The sequence below is a fragment of the Patella vulgata genome, chromosome 6 (assembly GCF_932274485.2).
Source record: "Patella vulgata chromosome 6, xgPatVulg1.2, whole genome shotgun sequence".
NCBI lineage: Eukaryota > Metazoa > Mollusca > Gastropoda > Patellidae > Patella > Patella vulgata.
Genome location: NC_065884.2, coordinates 68,554,640 through 68,574,383, shown reverse-complemented (window position 1 = coordinate 68,574,383; position 19,744 = coordinate 68,554,640). Strand labels below are relative to the sequence as shown.

Here is a 19,744-nt window from a genome sequence, read left to right as displayed (position 1 = left end):
TCCATTTCATTTCGTTTCATTTTCCTTGGTACACTGCCTGCATGTTGTGATATTCTCCGTCAAAAAGGAAACAATGTTAGTATCAAGTAATAATTTGAAGAGCCCCGGGGAAGAACGATCTAAGTTACTTTTTCAATGAACCCCAATTAATGGCGCCATCTGGTAGCAAATTGTATAAGCTTTCTGTGGAACAATCAATTTCAGGTAAGAACGACCGGAGTCGCATCGAACCAAGGACCTTCTGAAATGGCCTCCCGGACAAATACGTCCATCGTACTCTTTATTTGACCATAATTTGGCTGAAAAGTGGAAGTCAGTTGTTGTACTGGTAATTATGATTCGTATTAAACATCATTTTGAAGTTGTAATTAAACCCACTCTTTTTCTGTTTTCGCGTCAAGCATTCTCGTCCAAAAGTCTGTTTTGTCTTTTATGCGAAAAGACAAAAATGTGACTTAGATCGTTCTTCCCCTGGCTTCATCATTTTATTTATCCACATAATTTAAATCAATGTTACAATCCTGTTTACATGTACCGCAGCACGCAGCTTGATTCTGGTTACAGTGTCCACAATTCATTTTGTCTCGGCCTTGACGACAATATCTATGGACGTTCTGATAGTTACCATAGCGACAACCTGTTAAAATAAAAGAAATAACAGAATTAAAAATAAACTAGTAGGTTTACATGTAATTTGCATGCATGTGTGACGTTTAGGCAACAGAGGACTGGTATGGCTGTATACATCAGATTCAAAATTCTAACGTGCTATCGTTACGCTGAACAAATTAAGAAATTGGATTATACATTGTCTAAATTTAGAAATTACATGAATAGAAGCTAAAACTTAGACGATAGCACAATAGAATATTGTCTTAATTTAGAAATTACATGAATAGAAATTAGACGATAGCAAATTAGAATTTTGAATCTAATATACCGCTATAGACTTGGCCCTGGGCAGTCAGAAAACTGATTAGCAGGAAATATTTGCTTCTTCGTTATTATCACTGTATTATTACTCGGGGCGAGTTCATTAGCTCCCAATATTAACTTTTTTTCTTCTGCAAATTAAATTCTAAAACAACTTTTAAAATTTATTGAGAAAAACAGAAATGTGTTGGAAGTACATTTGGATAAAAAAATATTTCCTATTTAGTGTAAATGGCTAAATAAAATAGTACGCGAAGGCGTAAAATGAGTAAAAGGCGTCAATTCTGACCGGATCAGTTTGTGTTAATACGTCTGATGTAAAGAACACGTGTGCTATTGAGGAAATCCCTCTCTGCCCATTGCTGGATTGACTTATACTTGAGCTTTTGAGGGAGTGTGTCTATTCTTCCTGTTCAAACAAATCTATCCCAAGTACAGCAACATGACAGCCCTTCGTTTAATCTGAGGTCTTCCCTAAAACTTTGGACAGTGATTTAAGGTATTAAAAACGGTGAAAGTATTGTTTGTCTCCAAAAAGTATTGTTTACGGTGTAGCCATTTGATAGCCTCGTTTGTCATGCAATTAGTTTTTCTGCAATATTCTGCCATGCACTGGTTAATTGTGCGTTATAAATTTCGTGATTCATATTTGGTTCAATTTGGAGCCGAATGATATTAGTACGCAGTTAGGGATTGGTTATAAATCGGACTAGAAGCGTAGACCAAAGTGCCACTACCCAGACAATATGTCCCCTTATAGTACACTGTATGGCGTATGCACGTTTTCGTGAGCTAGGACGTTATGCCCCATTTCATTTCATTTCCGTTCTTGGCGACTTACCGTGTATATAACCATAGTTTGTTTTCAATTCATCGGCAAGCTTTGCACACCACTGCGCGCACTTCCCTCCTGCGTTCAGATAACACATGTGTGCTCTTCGATATTTACAACCCCCTGTAATTGTAAAATTGTTTAAATGTCAGTTAAAATACATAGGGCACAGGGCTTTGAAATGCTATTACTGTATATGCCAAGGGTAGATTATTTATACTAGTTACAATTTTTGACCCGGATGACGTATTTCATTTCAAAGCACGTGCGAGTGTCTGTATTTTAAGTTGTTTAATGGTCTCGAGCTTAAAGGAGCTAAATCGGTAATATTTAGGACCTAAAAATTGATACTAATGCGTCGCAACGCATATAATAATTCATTTTATGATCAGTAGTGGAATACCGCATTTTATCAGTGAAATAAAAGTGTTATTTCACTGGCTAGTTGTTTTTACCTAAAATGATTGTAAAATCATAAAATAAATAGAACATTTGTCGTTTTGTCGTGAATAACATATTTTATTTCATCTCTAAGCAAGAAAACGTTTATATTTTCACTCATGCTATGCATTCGTGAAAATATAAGTTTTCTTGCTTCTCGATGAAATAAAATATGGTATTCACTCTAAAACGACAAATATCCTCTATGTAATGTGAATGTATATCAACTGATTTAAATTCAATCGTTTCTGTTTTTACTCTAATTTCTTATCAGTTATGTTCGGCAAAATACGCCAGAAGTCTCAATCGAATGGCAATCTCTAGCGTCTGGTTATTCCAGTCTACATCGATAGTATTTATTGCGCATGCTCTCCAGAAAAGAACATGGCGTCACAGGACTTGTGGAATATGCCTAGCCTCATTTTTCGAGTCCCTTATTACAAATGGCGCTAAAACGCATTAGAGTAGACGATTCGTGTACCAATTGTAAAATGTTTATTTTGTCTTTAAATATTGGATATCAGAAGGTCATCTTTTCCCGGTAAGATCACAATATCAATGTTGATTTAAACTGACAAATAATTCGGGTTTTCACTTTCGAAGATTTTGCATGATATTGAGTTAGATAGAGACTTAGCTACTTTGAGACATTGTGTAATATATTGAAATAACAACTCGTGACTGACGCCCCTCTTCTCGACCATTAAACCATACATATAGCATTGTGTAAGGATTATTCAGAGTACTCACCGATCAATTTAGGAGTGGGATCTCGGAGAGCCGAATGGACACCTGTAACAAATTAATAAACTGTTTATTCTGAACATATTAAATTTCAAAACAATCTTTTAAATGTCTGTCAACCTATGGTAATTTTTATTTCTATTTAATCCTTATATGATTATTTGCTTGATAACGATACCTGTATGTGTATCGAAACGTAGCATGTTAATAAATTCAGAAGTAGTATATCCATATAAGTGTTTTTAGTAAGTTATTGTCGGAGAATTCTGCCTAGGAAGCGACAGTCTGATTAAAATAGCCTACATTTCGTTTCGGTTTTTTTATACTTTCGATGAAGATCTGACCAGTTGTAGAGGAAGGTCGCGTCATACGAGCGGCTTTTTGACTCTATGATGTCAAACATTCGATTAACGGGCAAATCTCAGCTATATTTTGGAGAATAAAACTGCTTAATTTTGTGTTAAAAGCCCCTAAATTCCTCTACCTTAAAACCGAGCAACTAACTCAGTATACGTGATATGTTTTCAAACAAGTTAAAGCGGGAATTGCAAATTTTCTAAGAAAGTCAAAACGTAATTATTTCTATGTCTTTTGCTCAATAGGTTGTCAACTCACAATTATACGATCATAGGTGTCATTCTCACACTTAAAACTCATTTACACAGGAAATAATAACATAATTACCTCCCTTGTTTTCTGTTCTCCACTATGGAGTAGCTTTTTTCAAACGTTTGAAAATGAAGAGGAAAATGATATTTTTGCCAATTTCTCAGCTGGCAATAGTGAATTATAGGATTAATAGGATTATTCTTTAACAAGGTAGGACTGTTTATAGATACCATCTATTTTCAGGCTTTATTTTAATAAATTTTAAAAATATAACGTAAAAATTTGCAATTTCCGCTTTAAACCCGCCAGTCTTCATCTGAAAATGGAGACCGGTGTGCTGATCTCCCAGAGATTTTGGAAATTCTGTATGAAAATGTGTGAAATATAAATCTTCTGATTGTGGTTTGTACATATCGTGTATATAGTGTTTTTAGCCATCTTATAATTTAATCGTTCCTCTACTTTACTTTCTTTTTTTTTCTCTTTTATGTCTTTACAATATGTATGTACTTTTATGGAGGGAGGGGGGATCCCCTTGTCAGTGGTGCAGGACGGGGGCCTGACAAGGACAGCTGTCTAGTCCTTCGGATGAGACGAAAAACCGAGGTCCCGTGTATATATTGGAATGCACGTAAAAGATCCCCTGGCAGTTGGAATTCGATATAAGAGTAGGCGATAGTGCCGCTGCCCGGGCAAAATTTCCCTCATAGCACACTGTATGGCGTATGCCCGTCTTCATTAGCCCAGTATAGGAGCAGAACAGTAGGACGTTAAACCCCATTTCATTTTATTTATGGGGGGGGGGGGGGCTATAGGCTTCTGTATGTTGTCCAATTCACTTTCTATGAATAAATATTGTTTAGAAAAAAACAAATATTATACGGCGTCTAGACAAAACTAGACTTTTATTTTATAAAAATAACTGTGTAGGTGAAATTTATCTTTCGTTATCTTTCGTTATCAAGTACAGAATGACTAAAGATTATCAGGTCACCCGAAATCCGGTCGACTCAATATTTTGAGCTGAAATTTTGAGACACGGCAAATACACCATTCCTCTATATTTTGGCGCTTAAATTTCATACGTACACGAACTTTTATTTCTGAGACTCTGTTAAAAGGGTGATGGTCCCTTTAACCAATTAGCGTTGATGTTTCTAGAGAAGGACACCCACAGTCCCGTGCATGCCACGCCAAGAACTCACTGATACAGACCGTTTCATTGGCTTATCCCACACATCAACTAGAACTCGAGTTATATAACAACTATTCCACATCCTAGTGTAGTAAAGACAAGTAAATCGAAATTTTGAGCTATAAAAAACGAAAGGAAATAGGATCTGTGTTTTAATCAAATTGGGGAAGCAATGTTTCGGGCTACACTTGGTCTATTCTCACCAATATATATCTCGGAGTTTTGTACTTCACTTCCTAGCAATTGAAGGCCGAATTTGAAAAAGACCAAAGGTTCTTCTCGATTTGCCCAGACATTATAGTCGATAGTCAAACTCCCTGACCGCTCGACTCACTCCAGGATTCTAGCCCCGGATTTTAAAGTCGTTTGTAACATGAATGGGAAATCTTCCTTTGTTCTTTTCGGTGAATAAGCAGATTGTTTTCCCTCTAGTAGATTGGGTGGAGCTTAACCGTGCAATAACTAGACATGTTCAATGTTATTGCACAGTTTAGCTGGTTTACACTAGTTTTAGTAGAAATCATACAGAGAAGTGGGGTGGTTTATCATCCCAAACTTAGGCTGCCTATCTACAGCTAGCTCCGGCTGAGAATAGGCCCTAAGCTAATTAACCGACATTTTAATTCCTACATCGACGATTTTAGTATTTATTTCTCTTCTATTGTCATATTGAATGAAATTAAATATGTTTATTTAGCCGCTGTGTGTATGAAAGATGTCAAACTAATCAAAGCCGAATCACAAAATAGTCCTCTAATTATTCAATATGGCGGCGCCCATGAAACATAATTTCACAGAGGCGGTTTTGTTTGCGAAAACAAATTTAGGAGGATCTAACCTTGTTTTGAAAGATAAGCAGATTGAAACTCTAAAGACAGTTTACAATGGTAAAGAATTTATTGCAATATTACCCATAGCACATATTATATATCGCTTTTACGCGAGTGTCAGCGACATGGCGTGTTTACATAAAACACACGTGCGTGGGTTATTTTTACTCTGTTGTCTAAACAAATCGGTGTTTAGTCGATAAGTCCCGCCCCAAAATGATCACGTGGGCGTTTTAAATGGCGGTTAATCGGGACAGTGTCACATTCTGGGAAGTATGACGTAGATGGGTCGCTGCGTGCAGTATGGTGGTTTATCTGTGCAATAACAATAAACATGTTGAGCAGTTGTCAATGTTACAAGTCATTTATAGCACGCTTCATTCGTTAACACATTCGTTAACAGGTTTAACGCCTCGGTCTTCGGCCTCTGGTTAAACCTGTTAACTCATGAAAGCCGTGCTATAAATATAACTTGACAAACTGTCGTCTCCGACGTTCACTTACCACTACGGTCGGGGGTAGCGAGGAAATGGTCGGATGCAAGGTAGACCGGCCTAAGTTAGTGTTGGCTCGTTGTTCGTCATTCGCGAATCCCGAATTACGAGCTGGTTTGTTATTCGTTACTCGAATCGAGAATAACGTGCCAGCTTCACGTTGCCTGTAATGAGTAACGTAGTAGTATTTAACTTAAAAGGACTGGCTGAAAAGTTCTGAAGCTGATCAGATACATCAATTGGGCTGAAACAAACTTTTGCCACCAACATGTGCAATCGTTGACATTAAAACCGCAAGTGTAGAGTTATTATTGTCTTTGTACCAGACCATCTTGTGGGGATCACGTGGCTAAGTGGGTAAGACGCTAGCTCGCTAGCCTGGAGGTCGGGTGTTCGATCCCTGCATTGGCCGAGAAAGTTCATCCAGATTTTCCGGCGTGGTTCTCCCTTGTCAGTGATGCAGGACGGAGGGGCTGACAAGGAAAGCTGTCTAGTCGTTCGGATGGGCCGAAAAACCGAGGTCCCGTGTACACATTGGCGTGCACGTAAAAGATCCCTTGGCAGTTGGAATTCGATATAAGAGTAGGCCGTAGTGCCGCTGTCCGGGCAAAATTTCCCTCATAGCACACTGTATGGCGTATGCCCGTCTTCATTAGCCCAGGTTAGGAGCAGAACAGTAGGACGTTAAACCCCATTTCATTTCATTTCATTTTTCCAGACCATCTTGTGAACCCACCCATTGAAATCACCAGAAATAGACTGAACTAGCTAAAGAGCAGTTATCAACCCAGATACATGCCGACATGGTCTCCATCGACTTTGTACAGGTCTTTCAAAGGCCGTACATTGAACTTACATTCACATTCAAGTTTCACACCTAAGGGGGCAATATTTAGGGTTTCAGTTTGGACCATCCCAGGACCATAATCATCTGTTATGCGCCATTTTGTATTCAGGGGGTGTACACTTTCATTTGAAATTAGTTTCAACTGGTATCTCGAATGTATGAATATAACCATTTTTTTAAGCCCGGTGGTCGATATTTAGGATATCACTTTGGGCCGTTCCATGGCCACAATGGTCTGATATGGACAATTTCGTACACAATGAGATGTACCTCGAATGTATGAGTATAACCCATTTTCGTGCTGAGCGACTTTGTACAGGTCTTCCACATATAGGCTTAGAACTTTCCAGCCAGCCCTCGTATATTAGAAGTGTGTAACATGTTTTTAACTTTATTGAATTTCAACCGCTTTACGCCAGCTGATGCGAAATTTGTAAACATACTATTAAATGATTAAAAAAAAAAATACTTTGACGTGACAATTTATTGAATTAATTAAATTATATCTGAAAAGACCCAGTCAGGCTTGAAATAAAACCTTAAGCAATATTAAAATATTATATCTATCCGATATTGGAACGAACGCAACGTTAACTACAGTAACGGGTGCGTTTACAATTATTCGGTGTGAGGGGAGGGAGGGGGGTTGGGGGAGGGGAGCAAACGTGCGTGTTAGATCAGAGGGTCTGTTATTGAGTCTCTCGATCTCTCTCTCTCTCTCTTTTAAAATACTGATTGTCATTTGCATGTTTTGACAATATCTAATTTATCCAAGCGATATCTGCGCTAAAATATTCTCATATTGATTATTTAACATTTAGTTAATTAAACCCAAATTCTATTGAACACGTTACAAGACGCATATTTGTGAGTCCGAATAAATAAACCCAGGGCTGTGATATAACCATAGATAAACTCGGGGATGTGATATAAGCATTTATAAACCTGTAACGGTAAATCTCTTTGATCTTTGGGGTATATGCTATGCCCGGAATAACTTGTGGTCTGAAAGGCGGGGCGGCTTTGGATATATACAGGGAAATTTGGGGTTACGGGAATTCTGGGATATTCTCATCTAGCGTGCATGAAAAGATAGACGGTTTATAAGCAAGATAAAGTCCTCGACTTCGGTTATGCTGGGGAAGAAAGACTTCAGAAAAAACCCTCGACAGAAAAACCTCGGCCTACCGGCCTCAGTTTTTCTTTTTCTCGGGTTATTTTCTTCAGTCTTTCTTTCCCCAACATAACCTCGGTCTCGTGCTTTATCCTACACAGATAAACCCAGGGTTTGATATAACAATAGATAAACCCAGGAGTGTGATATAACCATAAACCCAGGGATGTGATATAACCATAGATAAACCCTGGGATGTGATATAACCATAGATAAACCCAGGGGTGTGATATAACTATAGATAAACCCAGGGGTGTGATATAACTATAGATAAACCCAGGGGTGTGATATAGCCATAGATAAACCCAGGAGTGGGATATAACCATAGATAAACCCTGGGATGTGATATAACCATAGATAAACCCAGGAGTGTGATATGACCATAAACCCAGGGATGTGATATAACCATAGATAAACCCAGGGATATGATATAACCATAGATAAACCCAGGGGTGGGATATAACCATAGATAAACCCTAGAACGAATACTTAAACGCAAATATGCGTCATCTCTAATAGATGTATATAGACATGAGGATTAAGACATTTAAATAATAAACCAGGTAACCCAATTCAATTTAGTCACGCGGTTGATTTTTATTTTAATTATATCAATTAAAATTTGTAATTTACTTCCAAACCTATGAATAAATCAATCATTTCACTCATTATTAAAATGTAATTTTATTTAAACTCTATTGGTTTTAAATTTTAATTTACATCCAAACCTATGAATAAATCAATACATTCGCCCATTATTTAAATATAATTTTATTTGGTACTATTCAGACTGACTCAGTGATTGTTTGATATCAGTATATTCTATTGTTCATCAAAGGGTGTATACATCCGAAAAAAATCAGATATGACATTATATGTTTTTTAATAAGAGAATGTAATACAATTATTACTGTTGGGAGTCACGGTGACTCGATGAGTAAAAGGCCGACTTGCTAACCTGAAGGCCTCGGGCTCGTGTAACACTATCTTAGTTATACCAGAGATGAGTTTAGTAAATATAGGATTTATTTACAACAGGTATATAAAACAGCTACAGTTACATACATACAACAACAATATAAGGAACTAAACTACATCGGGAACTAGACGCTACATTACTATATTAAATCCAGCATTCCGTCCCTCTGCCAAGGCAGCGGCTGAACTCGGGAGAGTCCATACGTCGGTCTGTGCGTCTCTCCTCTCCCTAGACGTCTGTCTAACTGTCAGCAAACTCCTCGTTATATACCTTCTCGGGCAATAGATAAGACACATTGTCATACAAGCAATTGTCTGATTTTATCTCGTCATGGCATGCTTACTGACCTGTGCGTATTCCTTTGCAGAAATGCGGAGCGTGTGCACAGATCATATGTAGTTTGTAAATGACATATGGGATTAATTACATGTTTTATTAGATCATAGCCAGTTCATGCCTTAACAGAAGTTTATACAGAGTTGAAAAGTCAATATCATATATATTATCAAAAAAAAACCAGCTGATGTCATACAGTTCTAAGCACCTAAATGACCGTTCAATTTGATGAAAGTTATAGAGTACTTTGTCACACTCGCCCCCGGTGATGGCCGAGAAAGTAATGGGCGTATATTGGCGAAACATCCCGACCGATTTCAGTGAGAACAAAAGAGCATCACACGGAAGTTACAAAACAAGAACATTACAACACATCTACCAAAACCCAAAGCATAAAATCAAATGGGATAATACAGAAATACTAGCCAGAAATTTATCAACATGGAAAAATAGAATTGTACGAGAAGCGCTAGAAATTCAAAAACATAAGCCAAAATTAAACAGGGACTCGGGACATTTTCTCCTAAATCTTTGGGTGGATTAATTTAATCCCTAATTAATATGTGGTTTTTTTATCAGTGTATGGTTTCCTTCCCTAACTTTTCGATTTCTTTTCTATGCGGTTAACCCCCTTTTCATCTTGTAGTTAGTGGTTTCATCTGCTAATTAGCGTTTAATTGTTATCTATATAATCTGCTAAATTCAACTCGTTTCTAATTGTTTTCAATACATTACAGTCTTTCATCTTGTTAATCCTTTGTAATTGTTTATCCATATTATTACTTCTCTCATGTTCTTAATTAATGATTAATCTGTTATATGGTTTCCAATTGTTATCTTTATATTGCACCACATTTTTGTTAAATATCATGATTTGCTTGATAACGATATCTGTATGTGTATCGAAACGTAGCATGTTAATAAATTCAGAAGTAGTATATCCCTATAAGTGTTTTAATTAATTAATAAATTGAAATACTGCAAACGAAAATTCAGTTTGAAATAAATTACAATATACAAATAATTAGGATATATTTTGTGTGAAACCACAGCCCAATAGCCTCTTACATATCCTGCACATAGGAGTCCATCTACTTCATTCCTCGAGAATAGATCTCTGCCCTAAATGGCCGCCATGTCAAAAAATTAGTATACTGTTTAGTAATGCGTTTCTACTCCGTTTCACATCTGTTATACACACAAAGACTAAATAAACTTGTTCAATTACATTAAATGGTAGCATAATAAATACTTAACAAATTTCTTGAAGTATACTTCGTGTTTTCGACTAAAATCGTCGATTTAGGACTCATAATGTCGGTCAACTAGCTTAGTGTCTGTTCTCAAGCAGAGCTAACTGTAGACAGACAGCATAAGTTTAGTATGAAATGAAATGAAATGGAGTTTAACGTCCTACTGTTCTGTTCCAACTGGGATATAATGAAGACGGGCATGCGCCATACAGTGTGCTATGAGGGAAATGTTGCCCTGGCAGTGGCACTATGGCCTACTCTTATATCGATTTCCAACTGCCAAGGGATCTTTTACGTGCATGCCAATGTATACATGGGACCTCGGTTTTTCTTCCCATCCGAACGACTAGACAGCTGTCCTTGTCAGGCCCTCCGTCCTGCACCACTGACAAAGGGGAAACCACGTCGGAACATCCCGATGAACTTTCTCGGCCAATGCAGGAATTGAACACCCGACCTCCAGACTAGCGAGCCAGCGTCTTACCCACTTAGCAACTGTGGCTCCAAAAAGTTTAATATGTCCCCTTACCTTCACTCTGTATACCCATAATACAAATTGATAGAAGAACGAGGGTAATAGCTGCCTGGGTCATCCTCGCTCTATAACAAATATCACCTTTCTCTTTAATTAAACTATGTAACTTCTAACTACTGAAAATATCTGACAGATCTATATATACTATATATACATCATGTGACATCAAACGAATTATACAAGCAACACCCATGGGCGGATCCAGGAATTTTTGCATGGGGGGGGGGTGCCAGGTTCCTGAGACAACCCCCCCCCCCCCCTCCCGCATTGCGTCTATCGTCATTTTGGCGTATATACATACACATTAAGCTTTTTAAACAGAGAAATTCAACACCTCGTCAATTTTATTATGAATTATACAATGACATTGTGATTCAATTTCATGAATGCAAAGCATTAATTGTGATATCACATAATGTCTATATCATTATCTCGTGCTTTAAGTGGCCATCCTGTCCCACATCTGACGATAAAGGATAAAGCACACAGCCGAGAAATTTTTCTCATAAAAAGTGTTGATTTACAAAAAAAATTATGTAGCTGAGCAGGTGGGGGGGGGGGGGGTTCGACCCCACAACCCCCCCCCCCTCTGGATCCGCCCCTGACACCACAATCGATAGTACTACATACACTGTAAAAAACAACAGAATTAAAATGAAATGGGGTTTAACGTCCTACTGTTCCGCTTCGAACTGGGTTAACGAAGACGGGCATACGCCATACAGTGTGCTATGAGGGAAATTTTGTCCGCACAGTGGCACTACGCCTACTCTTATTTCGTATTCCAACTGCCAAGGTTTCTTTTTAAGTGCACGACAAGGTGTAGATAAGATCTCAGTATTTTGTCCCACTAACGCCACTAACAAGGGAAAACTATGTTGGAGAAACCCGATGAACTTTCTCGGCCAGCACCGGGATCGAACATGGGACATACCGGTTAGAGAAGATAATTATCACCTTCGTGGCCGAATGGTTAACGCGCATGCGTTGGATGAGATGGTCAGTTATTGAATCAAGTGACGTGGTATCGATTCCTCGCTTGTGCGTGACAAGGAGTATGGTCGCCTGTCCAACCTCCTGAGTTTTCTCCGGGTCCTCTGGTTTCCTCCCACTGCTAACGACCTCGGCCCCTACGCTCAAGCGAATTAATTAAATAAAATTGAACCACATGTTAGTAAATGATCCTTTGGCAGTTGGAATTCGATATAAGAGTATGCCGTAGTGCTGATATTCGGGCAAAATATCCTAATAGCACTCTACATGGCGTATGCCCGTCTTCATTAGCCCAGTCGGAGCAGAACAGTAGGACGTTAAACCCCATTTCATTTCATTTCAAGTAATGTGTTTATGGTTTAATAAATCCATATTACCCACTATAAAACTACATTTACAATGAAACACAATCGGTTTATAAAAATGATATATATGACCTATTTAATAAATCTGTCGTATGTTTGACTATTGATTTCCCACCCAAACTATTCTAGAAACAAATAAAGCACGGGATGGGCTGTTTAATTTTAATTAAAAGTTTAATATTCGCAGTTTGATTGACGTGGCAGCCATGACTGACAAGCTGATCTTATTTTACAACTAGCGGATGACCGGCACTGCACAGGTTGTGCCGATAACTCCGAAGCCGAAAGCGGTAGTCCAACGCCACCTGGCCTATGTTACTTATCCATGCCCGGATTACCCAATGACGTCATTGGGGCTACCCATATACACCAAATTTTGGCCTCGGGACTTCCCTGATGTTACCTCAACCCTGATCAGACAGACAAACGGACAAAGAATAGTCATAGATATTGGTATAGATTGTTTTAATCAACATATTCATCGTTTGAATCTGTTACAGCAATAAACACTCGCACGGGTCTAATAACCAAGATCTCGTATAAAAGGTGACGTGCACGTAAAAGAAACATTGGCTGTTGGTATTCGATGAAAAGTAGTTGAAAACTCCACTGTCGTGGCAAACTGTCCTTGGATGGGGAATGACTGTCTTAATGTTCTCGGTTGGTACATGGGGGGAGGGGGGCGAATGGTTAGCGCGTGCGCATTGTATCATAAGCTCTGTCATTGAGTCAACTGGTGGGGTTTCGATTCCCCAGTTGTACTTGACAAGGAGTAGGGTCGCCTGTCCAACCTCGTGGGTTTTCTAAGGGCCCTCCGGTTTCCTCCCACTGCTAAAGACCTCTAGGCGCAAGCGAATTATTGATCTAAAATTGAATCATATGTTAGACCCGAAATGACCTAGTTTGTGTCGAGTGGGCGCTATAACCTTCTATTACTCACCAGGTGAGTCATTATTCTTCATCAATTGATAATTTCACAGAATAATAATAATAATAAAATACATCATTGTTTAAATGTTATTGAATTTACTGATATAAAAGGGACAATAACACTCGTGCTGGCTTGACAGCTCCAGTAAATAAATATTAGCCTTATTCTAAGTATTAGATGATTAAATGTCCTACCTGTTGTATACATTATCCATTAAATCCTATTTTACTTGTCCAGAGGGTTCAAAAATATTTTTAAATCCAAGTCACATTTGGAAAGGTTTTCGTTAGGCTTTTCAAATCATTTAGTTGAATTTTTCCAATTTTTCAAATTAGGTGTGTTAAGATGAAATTTGTATCATCAATTAATTGGAATACTTTAAAATAGTACAATTTGTTGACCAGAATAAAGATTGGGGCATATTATTCTGTTACAACAAGAGTGGTATTGAGCCTTTAATATCAGTATTGTTTTAATTCTCCCAGAACAAATAAAAAAAAATACATCACTGTTTAAATGTTATTAAATTTACTGTCAGTAATATAATATCAGTATATTTGTTTTTTAATTCTCCCAGAACAAATATATCGCTTGTCATTATCTCACACAATCTGTTTCACTGGGGTATATTGTGAAAAACTTCTTAGAACTCTGTACTTTTGTAAGTTGTTAGCATGGTATACGTCCGCTTCCACCACTGTGGCAGGCACGTGTTGCCAAGAAACTTGTCAGACAAAGTATATGGCACTTGGGATCGGAGACGTGAGACTGATTAGTAGGTCTATTCCAACTCGTTTCCTTAAAGGCTGAATACCACTCTTGTTGTAACTGAATAATATCTCCCAATATATATTCTGGTCAACAAATTGTACTATTTTTCAATATTCCAATTAATTGATGATACAAATTTCATCTTATCACACCTAATTTAAAAAATTGGAAAAATTCAACTAAATGATTTGAAAAGCCTAACGTAAACCTTTTCAAATGTGACTTGAGTTTAAAAATATTTTCGAACCCTCTGGACAAGTAAAATAGGATGTAATGGATAATTTACACAACAGGTAGGACACTTAAACATCTAATACTTAGAATAAGGCTAATATTTATTTACTGGAGCTGTCAAGTCAGCAAGAGTGTTATTGTCCCTTTAAATAAAGCCACAATGGCGTTTGGTAAAGACCAATCTGATCAAAATACAAATCTATATATCGTTTCGGTTTTTTTATACTTTCGATGGCCTACACTAGGCTACATGAAGATCTGACCAGTAAGATTCGTCAGAATTCATACGTCCACTCGACACAAACTAGGTTATTTCGGGATTGCGATATGATTCAATTTTATTTCAATAATTCGCTTGCGCGTAGGGATCTTAGCAGTGGGAGGAAACCGGAGAACCCGGAGAAATCCCACGAGGTTGGACAGGCAATCCTACTCCTTGTCACGCACAACTGGGGAATCGAAACCATGCCAGTTGACTCAAAGACAGACCTGATGATTGAACTTGGAGAAGAAAAAAAAAGCTAATATTACGAGCTAATAAACCCGTACCGATATCCTCTCTTTCTCCGTAGCGTAGCGGCGCCATCCATTGCTGACAGCTAGTTGTATTGGGATGCCGTCTATTGGCCTATAATTAATGATATAAAAATATCGGCCATAATCAGATTTATTTCTCTGGACGTGTTATGGTTGGTTTATCGAACCGTAAAAGGACCCGTAAAAGAAGACTACACAGGGTATTCCCCACAGTCATATCTTAAAATAGTAACAGGTTTTATCTTGATCATCCAGTCTTACAAATCTGTTGTCAAATCATATCAGCAATGTGAAGGCCACTGATTGACGTCACAGCACGTGTTGAAACATATCGACTCCGCGAAGCATAATGTTTACTATATATAACAAGCAATGCAACTTTGTCTTCATTCAAACGATTTTTCTTGGCAAGAAACGGGTGTATGAATCAAGGAGCTGATGATAGAAATAAAAGTATTAATTTTAGAGAAATTAAGATCTTCCACTTAAGGCTGGAAATTAAATAAACTGTAGTCTATTTATTTATTGTGTGATCGTGCCCATTCGAAAAAAAAAGTAGAATCATTTATTACAATGGCATTGCCACCAAATGGACCCATCGAAGTCGTCTTCTCTCTGGATACCACTGGATCCATGTCATCGATCCTCGATGAAGTTCGACATCGCCTTCAAGATATGATCACACGTCTTCAAGCAGATATTCCTGGCATTAGATTCGCTGTTGTTGCCCATGGTGATTATTGTGACGCCGAACATTTTTACGTGACGAAGCACGTTGATTTTACTGACGATTTACCCACATTATGTAACTTTATGAATGACGTCGGTGGAACTGGCGGAGGTGACGTCAGTGAGTGTTATGAACTTGTTCTGAGATTGGTGAGGGACAAATTATCATGGACGCCTTACTCTCAGCAGATTTTAATTATGGTTGGGGACGCCTATCCACACGAAGCTGATTATCCATTAAACGTTGATAAAATCGACTGGCGAGAAGAATTACACTTTTATACTCATGCTGTAAGTATGAATTAGTATGATCAAAAAAAAAAATAAAATTCTGAATATCCTAATTAGCCTAATATTAAACCCACTTCTCTGTAATTAAATGAAATGAAATGGGGTTTAACGTCCTACTGTTCTGCTCCGAACTGGGCTAATGAAGACGGGCATACGCCATACAGTGTGCTATGAGGGAAATTTCGCCCGGGCAGCGGCACTATCGCCTACTCTTATATCGAATTCCAACTGCCAAGGGATCTTTTACGGTTTTTCGTCTCATCTGAAGGACTAGACAGCTGTCCTTGTCAGGACCTCCGTCCTGCATCACTGACAAGGGGGAACCACGCCGGAAAATCTGGATGAACTTTCTCGGCCATGCAGGGATCGAACACCCGACCTTCAGTCTCTGTAATTAATGTAAGCTGTCTTTGATCGTTTCGTCATGTCATGTCATTGTTTCTATTATTCAGGGAGTACATATTTACGGCGTCCATGTTTTTGAAGATGAACAGTCGGCTAGTTTTATGAAAACCATATCCGAACAAACCAGTGGAGAATACATCAAGATGGCGGACTTTAATCACGTCTGTGATGTCATCATGGCTATTTGTTATCGAGAAAGAGGGGCGGACTTTTTAGAGGTAAGACAACGGTTGATCTTAACTTTGTTAAAATCTAGACTACATAAAATTCATTCTGCACACAGAGGACTATCTACTTTGAGTGTAGATCTCTGTCTTGAATGGCCGCCATATTCAAAAATTAGTATAGGTCTACTATTTTGTGACGTGTTTCTAACATGTTTTACATTGTTCGATTTTATTAGATGGAAGCAGAATAAACACTTCTCAAAATTCTCGAAGTATACATAGTGTTTTACATCAAAATATTAAGGCCACCTGCAGATTTCGTCAAGGTCATAAGACGTAAACAGGGCAAGCGCTAACCCTAACCCCAGACCTAACCCTTAATCCTTATTACCCTTTTTGTAGTCTGGACAAAGCATTATTCTAGTATTTTGTTATTTGTAGGGATATGAAGCTGAAGTGAGATCCAGATTCGGAAAGAAACCAATGGACGATGGTTTAGAAGATGTTTTTGGAGCTTTAAAAAGAGCCGATTCAAAAGCTAGTAATACAACACTGCCACCACCCTTGTCCCCGCTTAGCAGTATGACGTCATCCGAACCGTCTACGTCAGAGACAAACATCAGAAAGATTTCATCCATACCACACGATCCACTGAACAGGCTCCCCAAGTTAAAAACAGTAAGTTTATTTTTGTGATATTTGTGGTTCTCGATACAGTTAGATGTTAACACCAGATAATATCGACCTATTATTTAATTTTAAACTAATGCAAAATGAAGTTTGTCCGGAGAAATTTATAATTAAAGATTATTCCGTAAAGTTATATTGGACCCATCAAGAAGTTGAGTAGTCGTTTTTTTCTCTGTAAAAGGAAACTTTTTTGTTTTGTATTCTTCAAAGGAAAAGACGTTCAGAAAAAGTAGGCTAAGGCCCCAAAACAAATTATGTTTGCAGAGAAGTGGGCTTACAGGTTTCCCATTCTCATGGACTTTGCTTTGGTGAAATTGTTTGGATTTTGGTTTGATTTTTAAAATTTGTTTCAGAAAGTAAAAGCTCGTAAAGTTGCCACAACAAACATTCGAGGAGACGAAACTACGTCGATGCCGTTTATCAAACCCAAAATCACAAAGCACATAAGATACCCAAAGAAAATGGTTAGTTTTCTATTTCAATAATTGATTTGATATGCCTTTAACTAAGAATTTTCGCTATGACCCCATATCTATGAACGCGTATTACTTAAAAATTTGATATATTACTTTAACTAACGAGTTCCCGCTATAAACCCATTTGATATATTACTTTAACTAGGGGAGTTCGTGCTTTGAACCCATATTACTTAAAAATCTGAGTTCCTGCTATGAAACCATGTGGGTCACTGGGAAGAAAATAACCTTGTGGTACCATCTTCCTTCAGTGCCACGCTTATTTTGCATAACGCCTACTCCCGGTCTCGATAAGAAGTTTTGTATCTCATAGTTTGTATTTTGTATATTTTGTATATTATAGAAACCATCAGCAGCTAAATGCAAGAAGCCGGAATACAATCAACCTCAACGAAAATTACTCCGAGAAAGAGTTACCGTGAACAATTTCCTATACAACAATCTACATTGGTCAACTTGGAAATTGGCAATACAACCACGCCCTGTTACCAAGCAACCATCTCCCGGATGGAAAACCGTCAACAACCAACTCAGACGTACAGTGTTATTCCGAGGGAGCAGACGAACGCGACCAACCTTTTACGAAGTCGCGGTTCAAACGAAACCGGGTCACAAACGTCACGTTGTGTATTTTAGCGTGAAAAATTTTTCCGAGGTTCCTGAGAATTGGTTTAATGTTTTATTTGACGATGACGTGTCACACCAGGTGAAATCTGTGGTTTCCAGTGGTTGTCGTGTTTTTGTTCGTAGAGCTCACCTTGTAATTCGTAAACCCAATACCCCCACTCGTTTTCTCAATGACGTCAGGCGGGTGTACGACTATCCTTGGGGCGGATCTAGAGACGTATACATCCAAAACGATGACGTTTATATCTCAAAACAATGACGTTAACACATATTTAGCAATGCAGTGGTTTAAACAACAGGGCTGATAAAGTATTTGCTAGCTATAGGCCTATCAACTTCTCAAGATTCCTAGCAAAGTCAATTAACCAGTTACCCGTCCACGAGATAGATCTGTGATATGTGAATCAGATAATTTGGTATACAGGAGCAGGGCAAGGTGTAACATGACACTGTATAGAAAAAACTGGGAAGGACAAGTCTCCAATATGATCTATCCTTTGTTTTATTAACAATAAGAAAAGGGATGTTTTAAAAACTGGATGAAGTCGGTATATTGAAACTGAAGAAATATGAATGGAGCCAGGTGCAATAAATAACGAACGACAGACGTTACTTTATGTTGTGACGTGTGATAGAGAATGTCACGTGTCATTGTACATATAAACATTTATTATGAAGCAGATATTACCATGTAAATATTAGTTATACCTACACATGTAAATATTGGTTATACCTACACCTGTAAATATTGTTTACACCTGTATCATGTAAATATTGGTTATACGTGTAACATGTAAATATTGGTTATACCTACACCTGTTAATATTGTTCACACCTGTATCATGTAAATATTGGTTATGCGTGTATCATGTAAATATTGGTTATACCTACACCTGTAAATATTGGTTATACCTACACCTGTAAATATTGGTTATACCCACTACTGTAAATATTGGTTATACCTACACCTGTAAATATATTGGTTATATATCGTTAAATAAAGTTTTCAGATATAGACGGCTTCAATAATTTGTTCACATTTAAAAAAAAAAAGACACATTAATCTGCATTTTTTAAAAAGAAGGGGCTAGAAATGTTCGAGAAAAACACAGATCCACTTCCCGCACCCTTACGACAGCTTTACAAATGAAAATATAATTGTGATCTTTTAACCTCGTACCCAACCACTTTTTGACAAACCCACCGGAACTCCTTCGAGCGTTGAGTCTAGGACTATAAAACTTTTAAGTGGAGGTCATCGGAAAGAAGACCTGGGGACTGTTTCAGAAATTTTAATTAAGATAAAATCCAAATTTTAGTAATTTG

General features: G+C 37.9%; 1 protein-coding gene and 1 long non-coding RNA gene across 2 annotated transcripts; one reads left to right on the top strand and one right to left on the bottom strand.

Annotated features, from left to right (window-relative positions):
- Nucleotides 1-82: 82 nt before the first annotated feature.
- On the bottom strand, nucleotides 83-11,331 carry LOC126824116 (uncharacterized). Its single transcript, XR_007681456.2, has 4 exons — nucleotides 11,197-11,331; nucleotides 2,957-2,998; nucleotides 1,775-1,888; nucleotides 83-637 (listed from the first exon to the last, which is right to left on the bottom strand). It is a non-coding gene; the product is annotated as an uncharacterized LOC126824116 (long non-coding RNA).
- A 4,119-nt stretch (nucleotides 11,332-15,450) lies between these two features.
- LOC126824045 (uncharacterized) lies at nucleotides 15,451-19,305 on the top strand. The gene is made up of 5 exons (XM_050553200.2): nucleotides 15,451-16,053; nucleotides 16,506-16,676; nucleotides 17,067-17,303; nucleotides 17,669-17,779; nucleotides 18,135-19,305. The coding sequence occupies exons 1-5, from the start codon at nucleotides 15,607-15,609 to the stop codon at nucleotides 18,675-18,677; spliced, it is 1,509 nt and encodes a 502-aa protein (XP_050409157.2). The 5' UTR covers nucleotides 15,451-15,606; the 3' UTR covers nucleotides 18,678-19,305.
- Nucleotides 19,306-19,744: the final 439 nt, after the last annotated feature.